This window comes from Vicugna pacos, chromosome 28 (genome assembly GCF_048564905.1).
Source record: "Vicugna pacos chromosome 28, VicPac4, whole genome shotgun sequence".
Classification (NCBI taxonomy): domain Eukaryota; kingdom Metazoa; phylum Chordata; class Mammalia; order Artiodactyla; family Camelidae; genus Vicugna; species Vicugna pacos.
In genome coordinates, this window is record NC_133014.1 from 10802358 (window position 1) to 10820669 (window position 18312).

Here is an 18312-nt window from a genome sequence, read left to right on the forward strand (position 1 = left end):
ATGACTTTCCCCCTGTTGTATGCACTCATAGCACTTTTTACCTGCTTCATGTGTGGTTGTTGTTTTATATTTATTTGTATGATTCTTTGATTGATATCTGTTTTCCCGGTCACTACATTGAAAACTTCGTGAGAGAAGAAAACCATATCTCTTTCTTGATTACCATTGCATCCCCACTGAGTCGGTGGTGAATAAATATGTGTTAAATGAATGAATGGCTTTTTTTTTTTTTTTGCTGGGGGAAAGAAGATTCTAATAAACATACAGTTTTTGAGAACTGCTGCTCTAGCTGTTGTGGATTTCATCTCTGGATTAAATCAAAACATCAGACAGTTGTGAAATTGGACAGTATTACTTTGTTTCCTCATGTAATTGCTTTTCCTCATTTGAACTGAAGCAGCATGCCCTTGGTTCAAACTGGGGCATGCTGTAAGTGGTGAACTGTTTATGTGGGTTGTATGGACAGTATTGAGGATAGTGTCCATTGTCTCAGGTACTGTCCTCTGTATCAGAAAGTACTGCCTTTATGACGACTCAGAGGAGTAATTTCTCTCCGATCTTACTCCCAGAAAAAAAATGTGCTTCTCTTGAGCAACTGGTTCGTTTTTTTCCTGAAAGTACTGTTGTCTGATACTTTACCCTGTTTCCTGATGCTCAGGGTCAAATTAGCAGCTCACATCTAGAAGTCAGTCAGGGGTTTCTGGCCCTAGGTAAACATAATCTGAGTCTAAGCATCATTTTAACCTTTAGGTTTTTAACTATGATTTATTTACACGTTTTATAGTTTGTCCAGTAAAAGTCTCTATATGGCTCTCAAGGATTAATAAAACTACACCAAAGCTTAAAAAAAAAAAGCAGAGTTAATCTTTTAATCTGCTTGCTGGGTAAGAAGTGAGTTCAGTGTGTCTTCACGTTGAAAGTGGAAGGGATAAAGAAGAATATGAAACGTTTATTACATATTGGGAGGAATTCTAGGTATTCAGATCTGATTGGTTCATTTGGGAACTAGAAATTCTTCCTTCTGATTTTTTTCTGCTTATGTCACAAAAGCACAGACATTGCTTTATGAAGATGTCTGAGGAGGGAATATGAAAGTTCTTTTAGGCTCATGGATGTACAGTTAGCACTTCTGTATGCACACGCTGGGAACTTGGCAGAGTTGTATTTTCACAGCCTCGCCTTCATCCCACTGACATAGGACAGCAGGTCACAAGTTCACTGCTGTATGGGTTATGATCTTTGTAGGAACTCTGATTAAAGGCCTTGGTATTTGGCTTGGCTGAATATGAGCCCTTTATTTTCCTTCTGTTACAAAAATAAATTTTTGTACCATCAGATGGAATAACAGCTGTACAAGTAGCAGCTCTGACTCTGGAGAACAGGGATTGGAAGAAAAGTGAGCGTAGCCGTGACTGTTGTAAGGAGAAACTGGAAGGCTCTTCAGAGTGATGACCAAAGATTCCCCCACTTTGATCAGGAGGTCAGATCTTAAGACTCCTTCTTTCTACATTTGATAGCCAAGTTGTCTTTTCTTTTAGTCTGAGTATAGATTGGTCAGCTTTCCCTGTGGTATTGTTCCATGAGAAGCAGGAAGTATTAGCTGTGTATTAAATATTCCTCTTGGCTTGCCAGCGAAACATCCAGTGCCGTGGTGTTTTCTGCAACCACTTTGATCGATGACTTTAGTTTATTGTACTTCTAGGACTTTATAGTATTATTGATCTTTTCAGTCAATGTTAGTAACACTTTTTTATATATTTTTCGTTTTATGACCCTCTTAGTTGAAAACAGAACCCTAATGATTCTAGCTTTAATTGAAAATAGAACCCTAATGTATCTAGCTTTAAGGGAGTAACAGAGTTTTTTGTCTAGAGAGATCGGTCCCTTCAGAGATTCTCAGAGAAGTATGATCTCCCGAAGGAGATGGGAAGGAAATATCTAAAAATGTCTAATTATTATATTATTATATATACTTATTATTTATATATGCAAGTTAGGTTTTGATGAAGTAGATACAAGAAGGCATGTTGTTGACTCAGGAAATAAAGATTAGAAGGGCCACATATAGTTTTAAAACCAAAAAGCACTTAGAACAAAGTGAGAGAAAGGAGTTCTCAGTTGCCTGTGAGGTACAGATAACTTACACAGAATTAAACAAAATTTGCAAAGGTTGTCATAGGACTATGGAAGATGTTAGCTAATTAAATATTTAATTTTGTCCATTTATTTGTACGAAGTCCCATTACTGAAGGAATTTGTATTTGGGTTGAGACTTTGACTAAGTTCTAAGACTGGCTCGGGGAGTAAAACATACCAAGTAGAAATCACCATGGTTGTAGATAGTCATAAAGGGATAAGCTGAGTTTCTGCAAACCAAATACAGTCCAGAGGGTGTAAGAATGTTGCGTAAAGGAGAAGGATAAAAGTGATTTGAAGGCTGGTAGATATCCAGATTTTACCACTGGTAATTTGTAAAGAGAAACTTTTTCTGAAATTTCTGAATCTGAAATAAGATAAACCATCTACGATGTAAATGTTCCAGGTCCAGTTTGGGGATAAACATCAAATCACAAAAACTCAAGTCAGGCAGCTCTTCCATGGCCCCAGTGTGGCCAGCCAGTATTTTCCCTGAGGGGAAATAATCTGGTTTGGAGGTGTAAGGTAGGAGTTAGATCAGGGCTTAATTAAAGGGACCTATAAGCTATACAGGTTGAAGGGAAAAGCCAGAGTGGGCTTTGGCAAATCCTAGACCTAAACAAGTTTTCTGTGAAGCCTGCTTACGGGTTCAGCCAGAAAGATTCAGACATTTAATTTCATACATAGACAGCAAGTGCAGGACGAGCATGGGGTCAGCTGCCCCTGTCTCTCGTCCAGCAGGGCAACACCGAAACCGCAGAGGCCAGAGAATCACAGGTCATGTGAGTGGTAGGGCGCTCGCGCTGAGGAACAGTATACTCCATATTGCAGCAAAACGATTTTTTTTTTTTTTTTAGCCTGCAGCTGTGTGGTAGGGAGTGGGGAAGGTGGAAAATCTAAACCCTCACTGGAACCAGGAAAAGTGGATGAGAAATTGCCTTACAGCAGGCTCCCACAAAACAGGGAGGTGGGTGAGAAGTAGCCTGGCGGCAGCACCTCCCAAAACTGCCCACCTTTCCCTACTTTGGAGGACCACAGGGCATCTGCTAAGGCTTAGGTCAGCCTGCGGTTGGGCCTGGCCTGTGTAGCCTGTGTGGAGACGTGAAGGTTGCCAGGACGCCGGTACAGAGCAGTCCCCCTGTATTATGCATGGCAACGGAGAAATGACAGGGTAAATTAGAATGAAGCATGAAAAGTGCTACAGGCAAGTGTTTGAAGCATCGAGAGAATTGTGGTCTATTGGTCTTAGAATAAGCAGTCTACTTCTATGAAATTGTCTACTCCGAAAAATGTCTTTTTTGTAGGGATCATGTCAGCTTATGCCAAGAAACTTGTGTTAAGGAGTAATGTCTTTGTAATATCATCCATCAGGAGTACTTGGATAGTGTTTTATTGAGGCTATTGTGTTTCTTCCAAAAGACTCGGTTTCTGATCTGTAGCTTGTAACAGGAGCCTTTAGGCAAGCATAAAGAAAAAGCAGAAACTACCTGTGGAGGTAAGACTGGTTCAGGTTAATTTACTTTAATAGCCAACAATACCAGAATGGAGAAAAGTAGAATTCTCTATTGAGGCATATCAATTTATAAGGATTTAGTGAATAATTACCTCTGAATAAGAATATATCATGGACAGTGAGGGAATTGACCCATTTCAGAGTCTTTAATTTATGTCATAGTGTAGTATGATTTTCTCCAGTTGTCGCCAATCTGGATATTGAAATCTAGAGATAAAATCTTCTTTAACTTTATTTTATTTTTTTTTAAATGACAACCTTATTGAGATAGAATTCACTTTTAAAAACATAAAATTCACTGGCTTTTAGGATGTTCACAGAGTTGTACAATTACCACTGTCTTAACTGTAGAACACTTTCATCACTCCTGAGAGAAACTCATTACTCATTGATAGTCACTTCCCATTCTTCTCTCTGATCTGTCTTTATGGATTTGCCTAAGAGATAAATTATTTAAAAAATAATTTTATTAACTGGGCAGTTATGTATATATCCATAACATGAATATGACTTTCTAAAAAGGACATGATCATTCTATTATTTTTACATTAATAAAAAGTTACCCATATACATTGACCTATATAATTTTATTTATTAAATTTAAAAAATTATCTTGGGTTTAGTAAACAAAACAGCTTTCATGATAGTGTTGAGCTAATTCAAAATCTAGAGAATGCCAAGTGCTCTTAATTAATTCTATTGTCTCTTCTATTGTTAATTTTTCACAGAGCTAGATTACTATCTGATACTTCAGTAGGTGCTCAGTAAGAAAACTTTCTTTTATTTTCATGACAGAACTAGAATTAGTATCCAGCTTTCTTCCCACTAGGCTTCCTCTTTCCATTATGCCACACTTGCTTTCCATATGTACTCAAGGCTGAATTTTTAAAGCATTTGAAGCATGGAATCATGTAAGTGTGGATCACTGTTCTTTATTTCCTTTTTCTCTCCTATTTTTTGTAACCAAACATATATTTACAGTGCTGAAATGGTAAATAGCCTAAGGGAGAGAAGAAAGAAAAATTTTAAAACTTTCTGTGTTTTATGTTTAATAACATATAAATACCTGTATTTCACAGGTAAAGAATTCATGTCAAGTAGAATATAATCATACGCATCATTTTCAGCTTGAGTGCTATATGTATTTAAATACCTCTAGTCAAAATGCTAAATATAAGTTAGTGGTTTTAAGATATAAAAATCTTTATGCTTTCAGGAGCTCACGTTGGAGGAGAGTGGTGGTAAAAGAAAGGATGAACACCTATAGGTTTTGTTGTTATTTGCATTTAAAATTTTACATATAGACAGTAGAGTACACAATTCTTAAATGAATTTTTAAGAATTGATGAATTTTTACACACAGGTATATATGTAGTAATCACCATAACCCATCTATATAGAATATTTTAACACCCTGGAAGGCTCCTTAGAACTCCCTTTGTGTCAGTTATATCCCTCCAAGAGGTAATCACTATTCTAAGTTACATCACCATAGATTAGTTTTGCCTGTTCTTGAAGTGCATATAAATGGAATTAAGCAATTGCCTCTTGTGTCTGGGTTCTTTTGCTTATAATTATGTCTATAAGATTCATCCATATTTTATAGAGCAGTGCATTAGTTAATTTTTTTTCTTTATAGTATTCCATTATATAAGTCAAGCAGAATTTATCCATTCACCTGTACATGGAGATTTGGGTTGTTTACAGTTTTTTACAAATATGACTAAAGCTGTTGAGAACTTCCTTATACTTGTCTTTGGTGAATATATGTACTCATTTTTCTTGGGTCATAAGATATTACAGTATTATAAAGCTCAGAATTTTTTAAATTAAAAGAATCAGTATGTCAAACCTGCCTAACATGAAATTTTCAAGTCCACCTAAATAGACATATTCCTCTGATTTTATGATAGAAACGGGGGAAATGACATTGACTTCACAGTCAACTTAGGGTGATATTATGTGCCTGTTCTATAACGGCAAGAGTTGTGGATATTTTACATTCAGTCATTCAGTAAATAGTAGGGCACCTTCCCAGGGGTTAGAGATACAGCTGTGAAAGACACAATCACATATCCTGCTTTCCCCAGCCAATGAACAGCTCACTTGAACGTAATGTGTAGAGTGCAGATATGACGAAATGAGAATCATCAGGAAAGTTCTTAGGATAGAACATCGCATCTGACCCTGGTTAGTCAGTGGAGGCATCTTGGAGGAAGTGACATCTAAACTGGGTCCTAAAGATTGAATTTAGCCAGGTGAAGGAAGTGAGGGGGGGGGTGTTGACAGGAGCAGTCACGAGAGTTACTAAGGCAATGTTTAAGGCTTGGAGACTTGAGAAATTGAAAGTAGCTGGTTAATCAGGAACTCAATTTTTAAGGGCCTTTTGGAGTCAAGGAGTTTTGACATCATCCTCAGGTCAGAAGGGAATCATTGATAATGCTTTTTTAATTATGGAAAATTTTAAACACGTAGAATGGTAGAATAAGTCCTTATACTCAAATCCCACAGTTTTAGCAATGACCAGCTCATGGCCAGTCTTGTCGAGACCGCTTCCTTCACCTCCAGGGGGTTGTTTGAAGCACATTTGAGACCTCACATCATTATTGAAGATTTTTAGTGGGAGAGTGACATGATCAGTTTTGTATTTCAGAAATCACACATTCTTAGTAATTTTAACATATCTTTAAAATACACATACCATCGTTCAGGTGTTTCTCATTTGCTCCTAGTGATAAAAGACATTTGTCTTTTCTGCATCACCATGTAATGTTTGTAGTAGCTTGCATTTTTCAGACTGTATGGAAGCAGGATTAAATGTTTATATCATTTTATATATTTATCTTTCCATGTAGATCAGCTGGTTAATTTGCATTTTAAAATACTGTTAATGAACATTTTGGCTTCTATAACTATAAAAATGTCATGATCAATAGAAAGGTTTGTTTCTAGGATTTAGCCTCCATAATAGCAAAGATACTAGTATTTGGAAAGTAGCATTCAGTTTTTGGTTTTACTGTGAATGTTTTTTACAGATTCAAGTTGAAGAATTTATTATTCTGCTTTTGTGGTTCAGGTTTTGTTACTTATCTATCTATTGAGATTTTACTCATTGAAGCTTACTCTGATGGTGAGAGTTAATATAGATTGCTTTTATTTTAAAGCTATTTATAGCTGTCTGTGGGCCACTAAGTTAAAAATTCCTTTCTGCAGTTAGGTTTGCTTCCTAAAGTGTTTTAATTTCTCTTTCTCTCTCTCTCTCTTTTACAGTAGCTTCGTAGATGGTAGCTACTGCAATGCTCCTTTCAGATAGTAGTGCACTCATGCATTCATTTGTTCCTTTGGTGAGAGTCAATGCTCTTAATCTAAATCGAAGTTTAGCAAACTGTGGCTGATGAAACTGCTTCTTACATTCTTAAGGGTGTTTATTAAAAAAAGGGCCAATTTGCAACAGAAACTATACGTGGCCTGCAAATTTTAAATGGTTACTATCTAGTCCTTTATAGAAAAATTTGCCAACCCCTGAGCTAAATGAATAAAACTTAAATTCTTGGCGAGTGCTTCTTTTTCTTTTGGAAATGTTTCTGTAAGATTCATTTTAGAATTGACATCTTAAAATTTAAAATTTTCATTGTCTTCTACAGAGAAGATGGTGAATTAGAAGATGGTGAAATAGATGATGCAGGATTTGAAGAAACACAAGAACAGGAAGCAAAAGAGGATGAAAAGCAGAAAAATGAGAAAGCCTACAGAAAATCAAGAAAAAAACACAAGAAAGAAAAAGAGAAGAAAAAATCTAAAAGGAGAAAACGTGAGAAACATAAGGTTAGTTAGAATCTATTTTTTATTCTTTTGGTAAATTATAAAAAGTTATTCATAAATAAAACACTGAAAATTATAAAGTATAAATTATTGCCTATTTTCTTATAAAATACATAGATCGTATCTTTTTATGTATTGCTTAATAAATTTTCTGAACATAATAATTATGTGAATTATCTAAAGACCTAAAAAAATAATCAAGGTGACTTTAATGCAAAGCAGAATAAATCTTTTCAATTGATGGAAGATTGTATGCAGGGATACTGAAAGCTTAAGGAAAGAAAGTTTCATTCTTTACAGATGTAGATAAACAGTACTGGCATTGTCCATCCATTCATTTATTCATTCATTCATAGGTATTGTCGAGTACTTGCTGTGGAAATCTCTGCACTGTCTGCTGGGAGTTACTGTAATGAGTGAAACAGTCTCTGCTCTTACAGAGATTACATTGGAATGGGAAGGAGAGAGGCAGGAACCAAATGAAAACAAATGCTATCAAGAGCACTGTTGAGTGCTGGGTAGAGAATAATACGGACTGGGGTTGAGAAGAAGGGAAACTGAAGCTGACAGAGAACTCAGAGAAGAGTTGGCAGCAGCAGTGGGGTAGTTTTTGAAATTCCCTGAATTTCCACCATTAAAACAGAGCAGCTAGTATAGCAAAACCAAAAACTCATTGGCAGCATCTACCAAAAAAGTGAAGTAACAGGTTATTTCAACAGACTTCAAAAACACAGATGGATAAGGCCAAACCACAGGCAGCAGCAAGACTAGAACAGGATCAGCAATTGTGTGTAATGAAGCAGAGGGAAGGGAAAGGAACTTCCAGAAAACAAATTACCCAACAGTATTTATTGCAAATGGATGAGTCCCCAGTGAACATGCAAAGCCTGTTGGCCAGACTGAGAAACAGCAATGGAAACTAAAGGGGCCTTGACTGAATCCCAGTTCACACAGGCGTGTAAGGTGGCCATGTAAAACTGGGTGGTGCTGGGACGGTCTGGGACTGATGAACTCCTGATACTAATGAAGTGAATCTCTTCCGGGACAGAGCCCCCCCCCCCCCCCGCCCCCAGGAGGTAACTGCTGGGAGTAGCGTCCAGGTTGGGAGGACGGGAATACGAGGGCCAAGGGAGGAAATGTCAAGTGAAAATGAGGAAGGGAGAGAGGTGGCATATCTCAGAAGGTGCATGGCCGCATTCCTCGTACTTCATACGAGCCACATAAGAAGTAAGCCTAGAGGAGTGAAGCTAGGGAGGGTTTTCCTGGCTTATTCCTGTTTTTACTCGCGAGCAGTAAGATTGGATCATGATCACATTCCACATAAGTTATTATAAAAAAAAAAGAGAGAGAGAAATGAAGAGAATGATATTCTTCCAGAAAAGAAAGAATGCCCACAAAACATATGAAAAACTTAACCTAATATTTCAAAATGATTTAAAAAAAATAAGGAAATAATACAAACTATGGTCAAACAGCATAAATAGAATTTGGGGGAAGGAGGAGGTGGGGATCCTTTGGTCATTTAGGCAAAAAGACCAAGTCACTTAATAAGGAAAGAAAGTCAGATTCATATTAAAATTTTTGATGTCAACATTTTATGCCAGAAGATAATGGAATAACATATTTGAATAAAATTGAGCCAAGCATTTTATATCCAGGTAAATACTAACCTTCAAATATGAAGTCCTCAGAAAAACTGTATATAATAGAATTTAGGAAATATTGTTATCATGAGCCTTCCCATAGAATCTACTAGAGAACAAGTTCAGCTAACCAGAATGGCTGGTGGGAAGGCAAGAGTGATCTACATACACTACATATTTACTTGTAAAACTAAGACTAAATGATGGACATAAGGGGGGAAGAATATTATGGATCAAAACATTACAGCTGTAAAAAAAATAAGTCAGGAAAAGCTGAAGAATATGTGGTAAGCAGGATAAGCTTATTGGTTACTTTATAGTTGTTAACTAAAAAATAAAATTCAAATTATATTTGAATAAAAAATACACTTCAAATTATTATCCTGGGAATGAAAGAGAGGAAGTGGAAGAAAAGGTTCCTGCCTAATTTCAATATTGGTCCCACTAGGAAACTAATAATATGCAAAGAAGGGACGGGGACTAAGGTTACTGGGAAAAGGCAGTGTGGAAGAAATAATTGAAACAGAAATGCAGATCTTTCTAAATACCGAAAGATGTATTCCCCAACAATTCAAAATCCAACTCTAAGCTACGAACAAGAGAAAGATGTAAAAAACGAGTAAAGCTATACCAGGCAAATGTCCTTCTACCATAAAAGCATCAAGAGCTTAATTTAGTTCAGCACATTTTTACCGAGTCTGTTCTAGACATCCAGGCTGGGAATGTAAGGATGATAAAATACAGAGCCAGTGTCTTCACTGGTAAGAACTTAAAGAGTTTTTTTAAAGAGGGTACTCAACCTGGGAAGGTGATGACTTTGAGTAGGTATTTTGACTAGATTTGATGATTTTTTTTATTTTTTGAAATTGCATTCGTACTTGAAAAGCTTATTCTTGATATTTGTCAATCACTATCAATTACTTGTGGTGTGAATTTCACCGTTCAATTTGTGGGTTGAATTTACTTTATAGTTTGGAATGTTTTGGTATCTTTTAGAGTTTAGGGTGCTTATACAATAGATTAAGAGCTCTGAAGCCATTTTAGGTAAAGATTAACTCATACTCTATTCATGTTCTAGGACCCTTTTTGGTGTTGAGGAACCAATTTTATTTCCTTTAAGATGAACTTAAATTTAAGATCACTTTAGATCACAGAGGTGCAGTATTTTCTATTTGAAATCCTTGGGCCAAAGGGATGATGAGGAAAATGCTGCCATAAAGTCCCTGAAAAAAGAGGAAGGTGTACTTTTTCTTAGAAAATTTTAGTGACATTAGGGTAGAGGAGGTCTTTGGAGTAAGGATTTTTCAGTTAATACTTCAGAACCTACTAGGATAGTATAACCTGTTGGTTGGCACTTCTGGGTGAAACAAGCTTATCTAGTTACTAGTTAAATTTTCTTCCATTTGTAAATGTGACATATTTGGGTTTTCCTTCTTTTAGCATAATTCTCCATCCAGTGATGATAGTTCAGACTACAGCCTTGATTCAGATGTTGAACACTCAGAAAGTTCCCACAAAAAAAGAACTGGTTTCTACAGGGATTATGACATTCCATTTCCTCAGGTATTGCCTTTATTTTTATTGTCATAAAATATACGTAACATACAACTGACCGTTACAACTATTTTTCTCTTTATTTCTTTTTCAAAAAGTTGACATACGGTTGACCTACAACACTATGTTACTTGCAGATGCATAACATAGGATTCAGTATTTCTGTATATAACCAAATGATTACCATGATAAGTCTGGTAACCATCTGTCACCTTACCAGGTTGTTACAGTATGATTGACTATATTCCTCATGTTGTACATTTTATCCCTGTGACTCATGTATTTTATAATTGGAAGTTTATACCTTTTAATCTCCTCACCTATTTCATCAATTCTCCATTCTTTTCTGGCAGTCACCTGCTTGTTCTCTTTGTCTGTGAATCTGTTTCTGTTTTGTTATATTTGCTCATTTGTTTTGTCTTTTAGATTCCACATATAAATGAGATAGTACAGTATTTATCTTTTCCTGCCTGACTTATTTCATTTAGCATAATACCCTCTAGGCCCATCCATGTTGTCGAAAATGGCAAGATTTCATTCTTTTTTATTGCTGAGTAATATTCCATTGTATATATACTACATCTTCTTTATCCATTCATCTATTGATGGACACTAACATTGTTTCCATACCTTGGCCATTGTAATTAATTCAGCAGTGAACACAGGGGTGTGTCTGTCCTTTCAAATTAGTGTTTTTGTTTTCTTCAGAAAAATACCCAGAAGTGAAATTGCTGGCTCATATCGTAATTCTAGTTTTAATTTTTTGCAGTACCTCCATGCTGTTTTTCATAGTGGCTGCACCAATTTACATCGTTTACATTGTTGTTGCCACCAGCAGTGCCCAGAGATTCCCTTTTCTCCACATCCTTGGCAACACTTGTATTTTCTTGTCTTCTTGATAATAGCCATTCTGACCGGTGCAAGGTGGTATCTCACTGCAGTTTTAATTTGCAGTTCCCTAATGATTACTGATGTTGAGCATCTTTTCATGTGTCTGTTGGCCATTTGTCTTCTTTGGGGAAATGTCTATTCACTATTTTCACTATTTTGAAATATATAATTCAGTGACATTAAGTTTATTCACAGTGTTGTCCAGCCTTCACCTCTAAGGGTTAGGGGTTCAGCATGAATTTTTACCATCTGTCTCTTTAAGTGCAAGCATTATTTGAAGTGTTTTAAGCAGAAAATATTTTAAAGCAACATGATATACTTTATATCTTTCTTAAGTATGTTGTGCTGTATGAACGAAGTCTTTGATTTTGTGCTAGAAAAATCATGATGCTCTCAGGAGCACTGGAGAGTATTCAGGTCAGTGTGCATGTATCTGAAAAATCCCAGACTTCCTGAGTCCTGGTTTCTGCCAATCTGTCTGTATGCTTGTCTACAAGAGCTCTGTTCTTTCATCTAATTTGGTGTTCCTAATCTCCTGTGAGTTTAGAAACCAAATTACTGTGTCTGTTAAAGTTCTTATTAAATTGCTATTTCTCTTGCCTTCTTTATAGTTGAGGTTGCTCAGTAAGTGACCGTTGAATAAATAAGGTTTCATTAAAATCTCTTCTTTTAAAATTTGAAAAGAATTCTACTTTGCTTACTAATTTTATCTAGTTAAGTGCATATGAGAATGTGTATGTGTATGTATGTATGTTTACACATACTTATTGTGTCTAGTGATTTTGGAGTGAATGATGCTGCCATTTCTTAGAACATTTTAAAAGCTATTCATTCAATTATTTTTTTTACCAATAATGACAAAATTTAAATCAGTTCAATTCAACAAAAACTGATGTAGTATCTAAATTTCATCATTTGCAGTTAGGATTTTTTTTTTTTTTTTTTTAGAAATAGTCAGAAGTCGTTTGGAGACTCTTCCAATGAATGAAAACATGCTCAGGATGGGCATGACTATTTTAGATAACAAGGCGTCTGAAAATATCAAAAGCAATGAGATTCATAAGTAACAGTCACTAAAAGTAATTCCAAAAGACAAGATACAGAATATTTAAAACAGTGACAGAAGTACTGTAATAAATGCAAAGCCTTCTGTGGGGGCTACTATGAGGGACACAACCAACTCGTTTGTATAAACAATAGCACATTTGTTTTAAGTAAAGTTTAAGTTTTCTTAAACATTATAGTTACTGTCATTATGTTAACTATTCTTTATCCCTATAGACACAGTGTAATTATTTTTGTTTCAAAAATTCAGTTAAAGAAATTTTTAGAAGGAATGATATTTTTATATTTACCCATATTTCATTTACAGTCCTCCTTGTTCCTTTATGTAGATGTGAGTTTCAATCAGGTATCATTTTCTTTTAACTTGAAGTATGTCTAGACTTCATTCAACATTTCTTGTGGTGAAGACTTACTGTCAGTGAATTCTTTCAACTTTTATTTATTGGGAGATTGATTTTTTTCATTCTTATTTTTAATAAATTTTTATTTTGTCATCCTGATTTACAGGAAAGTTCCAAGAATGGTGCAAAGAACTCGTGTATCTTGCACGCAGACTCCCCAGTTGCTAACATGTTACTGCATATGCTTTGCTTTTTCTTTTCTCTCTTCTCTCATCTTTTCAGGGAGATCTAATGTGCCTTTAAACTTACCTATTAATTCTTACTTTCAGCTTTTATATTTTTCACATCTATACATTTATTTTGATTCTTTTTCAGATCTTCAAGGTAATTTTTGTACTTTTAGTTCCCTGCTGAAATTTTCCTAATGTCTTAAAAATAGCAAGCACAGATAATTTTAAGTCTGTCCCATGAATTCCAGTATCTAGTGGGTGTATTTCTGTTACCTGTTGCTTTTGCTGGGTCTCTTTCGTGTGGTTTTGTCTCACATGCCTCGTTTGCCTGGGGTTTTTTGTTTGTTTGTTTTTGTATTGTGCGCTGAGCATTGTATTCACAGAATGTAGTATATTTTATAGAAATAATTTGAGGTCTAGAACAGTGTTCATTTCCTCCGAAGAGGATTTTCACTTGCTCTTGTCAGATTCCTAATGACTCTTACAAGCTTTATTCTAGTTTCAAGATTTGAGATTTTTCTAGGCTACCCAGATAACTTAAGATTGGACTGCAGCCTCTGATTCACGTTTTGAGATTCCCTCAAAATTGGCGGGTGGGGGTTACTAAGACTTCCACTTTTTCCAGACTCTGGACTTCTCCTTTTGTTCCCGAAGATTAAAGGGACAGTCAGAAGTGTTGCTGAACCTTTCAGCAGATGTTTCATGATGGGCTGATGCTTTCAGAGCAAAAACAGCTCCAGATACTACTCACTTCTGGGCATTTTCATCTCCACAGTGATGGTCCTATAATCCTTCACTAGTTTGTTAGCTCTCTGAAGTCTACAGGGCTTGAAAAAAAAATATTTTGTCTTATCTTTGCTACTTTTTTCAGGAGGAAGACTGATCTGAATTACCTAGTCTGCCATTAGGAGCAGAGGAAGTTCAGTATCATTTCCTTCACATATGCTTTAGTTTACTCTAAGTACATCCTAAAAATCCCATTTAACTAGATAACAGGTATCTGCTATATAAAACTTATACAGTTACAGGCCCACAGCAGAATATAGTATAAACATCTAGCTGTTAAATTAGAGGACTTAATCTGCCTTCCTTTTTCCTCATCCTTGTTCAGGGTCTCCTATTCCCTTATTTCGTGTTTACAGTGATCGCCATAGGGCCAGTTCCTGTGTCACAGAACCCAAATCTGCCCCCACAGATATTCTAGCAGCATATATAGCTTAATAATCAGCAACGTGATGGGAGAAACTATATCCTTTGGTAGAATTTTTATAGTCTTTTTCATTTCTTTTATCTTTAGGAGGGCTTTTAAAAATATTTACTAGATCCTTACTGGTGAGTATATTTTGTTCATTCCGAATGATGAACATGTGCGGTTTGAGGTGACAGGAGAACCAGGGCTGCTGTGTAACCAGTCATTCATTTAGTGCTTCCTGGAGAGCTTGCACTGCGTGGTTGGGCCCTGCTTCAAACATGAAGCGCTCCAGCAGGCCACGTTAGAGTCTGTCACTGCAGAAGGGGTCCTGGGATGGAAGGTTTGCATCACTGGAGAACTGCTAGGATTATTTGCAGTTGGGAAAACTACGGAAGGGTAAATTGAAAATTTAGGATAATTCTGTTTAAAAAAGTAGAAATTATGGAGATTATTTTCGTAAAGGCTGTGAAAAATCAGAGAATTGAATTAACATTAATTAAAAGCTTTTGTGAAAGGCATCTAACCTCTGAAGGAGAATTCATACTCACTCATTAGCAGAGTGATCTGTAATCATAAAGCATTAACATGTATCACTGAAGGATTAATATAATCATATTTTTATAAAGGGAAATGTAAGTACCATTCAACTAATTAATCTTCAACTTAATCAAAGCATTATTTCTTGTTTTATTTTCATAGTGGCTTTTTAAGAAATGTCAGAAACACTGCCTTTTGGCTACAGTTGTCAATCCCTTTGTGGATTTCTAAAGTGCTAGACTGAGAACAGTATATAAACGTGAAAAATACTGCTTAAAACAAGACAAAAATCTAATACAAATTTTGTCTTCAAAATTTTAAATTGATGAGCTAATTGATTTTGTTGATTGCTTTAGTTATATACTTTATCTCTATTTTAAAATTACTGAAAAGTACTTGTATTTCTCTGCATTCTATTAAAAAACACATAGTCTCATGTTGGTACCGTGCCAGGGCAGCATTTTTGCATCACATTTAAAATGTACTAAACTGAAAATGAGTCATGGTCTGGGGTTTTCTAGATCCTCAAGTTGTAATTATGTGCAATTTTTTCTTGCTTTCTTATAAGAAAAATTGACAAAATATATGATAGAACTAATAAAAACATTTCAGTTAATAGAGATGTACTTGAATACTATCATTAAATAAACTTCTAGGACTAAAATGTATTTATTTTTACATGCTTTACTAAAGCAATAAAATTAATAATGTATATTCCAATAAATAGTTTTTAATGAGCAATTTTTTCACTAGATTTTTTTTTTACTATTAGAGAAACCTATTTTTTCTGTTAGACCTCAAATATAAACACTTTCTTTTTATAAATTTGTCCACATGTATAGTTTTTTAAATGAAATATAATATGCTTAAATATGTCACTTGGGAATTTTTCAACGTTAGGAGAATATATATATTTTCTACCCTCCCTCCAAGCTATTTTACTGTCATTTCTTTATTTTCAAAAAAGCCTCTTCAGTGTTTTTGGAGAAGGAATTCATGTATGATGGTATGGATCTTTTTAAGGATTCCTGTGCATACAAACATGGGACATCGAAAACAAAAAGTGAATAAGACATACTCACCGGCAAGGATCTATGAACATTACAATGTTAAATAACACCAGAGTAGCATTTAGCTTTTTGAACTTAGTTTAAAATAGTGTCATAGGTAAGTTTTAACCAGAAGGCAGAGCTAATAACTATCTTTGCCTCTTCTTTCTCCCAGCTTTCTGGGGGAAGAAAGATGTCCTGTCTTACTGTCAATTCCTGTATGTAACTGAAAAATCTTGATAATGATTATTCATTTTCACTTAGCATGGACATATATCAGGAAGCTACATGACATCAAAGAAGAGTCAACACAACAGAAAATTTAGAAGTAAAGACTATGATGAGTACAGCACCTACAGCGATGACAACTTTGGTACCTACAGCGACGACAACTTTGGTACCTACAGTCAGGAAGCAGAGGGAGACTTTGCCAGTCAGCTGAAACAATACAGGCAAACTAAAGAAACCTCAAGTACTGCTTTAGGATCATCATTTTCCAAAGAGCCAGGGAAAAAACAAAGATTGAAAGGAATTCATCAAGGTAAGTTTGAAATTGTCAATTTGTTTTGAATAATGAGAACCTTATATAACAGGTAGCTATGGAGTATTAAGTTAAATTTCTTAGCCCTTTCTCGTGATCAGCTTATTGTTGTGGTTCCTAAATTTGTTTTTATTTATTTTATCCTTGAGGACAGAAATCTACAACTATTTCTATCGGCATGATATCTTAATATTTGAATTTAAAAGATTTCCTAATATTTTAAAAGTATGTAAAAATATAAAACAACTTTCCTGTTGTATTTTTCCCCTCCCTTCCATATGATATCTGTACACTGAAAAAACATAACCTACCTTTTTCTGTTGTCTCTGTTACTCTGTATTACTTTATATTTTAGACCTGTAAGGGCAGAATTCTGGGAAGCTATTCTTTTACTAGGCTTAAAGTATAGCGATCATCTTTGCTATGCAAATGTACTTAGGATTGGGGACATCTTTCAAGATTGGAAATAAGAACATAATCTAAAAAATTTCTGGAGTGATCACCTTTTCATCTGCTATATTGAGGTACCTCGTCCCTGGAGAGACCAGGGCAAATTACCATAGAACTTATTGGTCAGATCAGGGTCAAATCCACCTTAAGAATTGTCCAGTCAATAAGTCTGCTTCAGGAAAACTAAGTAGATGAGACTGAGATGAAGTAGTGAGCATCCAAACCCTAAATAACTATCCTTTAATTATCATTTAAAAAAGGAATCAGTTATGAGTAAATTTGGTTATTTCTATTGCTTTATTTTTTCTTGATTTCCTAGCAGAATTCCTTTGAAAAATTTGTTGAACTAAAGAGAAAGGAATTTGTCTATGCATATGCTATTGTAATTAGTATGTTTGTTCCTGAAGTCTAGACATAGTGGTGTCAGGGATCATTCCAGTTGGGGAATAAGGGGAATGGAGAGGACTGTTCATCCCTTCCCACTGGGGTTTTTCCTTTCAGGCTCTTCCTGTTTGTTCTGTTAAATAACTGAGTATTGTATTTTATTTTGAATTTTATTTCTTCCCCCTGAATTATGAAAGTAATATATGGTCAAATGCAGAAAACTTTTCTATGTGTAGAAAAGATAACCCAGCAAAGATCGAAGATAAAACAAAAGCAACTTGAATACCTACACCCAGAGACAATTATTATTAATATTTTTGGTATATTCTTCTAGAATTTTTTGACAGTTATTTAAAAAAATTATACATACTGTTGTAAGTTGTTTTTTTATCCTTAATTATGAATTGTATCTTAGTCACTCTTATGTTAATGAGTAGATTTAAATGCCATGTATATCCTTGTTCCTTACCTTCCTTATGTTGTTAACATCCCTCAAAAAACAAAAAAATAAAAAGCAGTACCCAGGAAGTAAAAGGTAAAGATTGAATTAATTTTTTTCTTTGAATTTAGAGGGGAAAAAATGCACAGTGCACAGTATGTTATAGACAATTTTAAATATGCTATTCCCTATAAACTAATAGGTTGATGTACTGTTTTCTATGATATCTGAAGTACACTTTAACTTTTTTAGGTATTGAACAGAGGGTTAAAAGTTATAATATTGGTCGTGGACGTGGTTTGCCGAAGAAAATCAAACGCAAAGACCGTGGGGGAAGAACCAATAAAGGGCCTAGTATGTTTCAGGATGACTTTCAAGAGGTACTGGGAATTTATATATGATGAGGAGAGGAGCTTTTCCATCCTTTAACCTGTTTGACTGCAAATAAAGCATTGTGATTATTTTTCTAAGCATTGTGATTTTAATGCTGCTTTCCTAGTAAATAAAAAATTTCAGTTCAGATCA

At 35.1% G+C, this 18312-nt stretch overlaps 1 protein-coding gene across 6 annotated transcripts in view; it reads left to right on the plus strand.

The window, feature by feature from the left end:
• ZC3H6 (zinc finger CCCH-type containing 6) overlaps positions 1–18312 on the plus strand; it is a 53005-nt gene that overhangs the window by 11448 nt on the left and 23245 nt on the right. For 4 of the 6 annotated variants that reach the window (XR_012065181.1, XR_012065180.1, XM_072951471.1 and 1 more), the window contains exons 2-5: positions 7294–7474; positions 10555–10677; positions 16238–16514; positions 18040–18167. Coding sequence is in view for 4 of the 6 variants with exons in the window: in XM_072951471.1 (XP_072807572.1) it covers positions 7294–7474; positions 10555–10677; positions 16238–16514; positions 18040–18167 (709 nt within the window). In the remaining 2 variants the exon portion in view is untranslated. Of the gene's footprint in view, positions 1–1100; positions 1481–7293; positions 7475–10554; positions 10678–16237; positions 16515–18039; positions 18168–18312 lie in introns of those variants that run through there. The other 2 variants (XM_072951470.1, XM_006203835.4) reach the window with 2 other exon arrangements.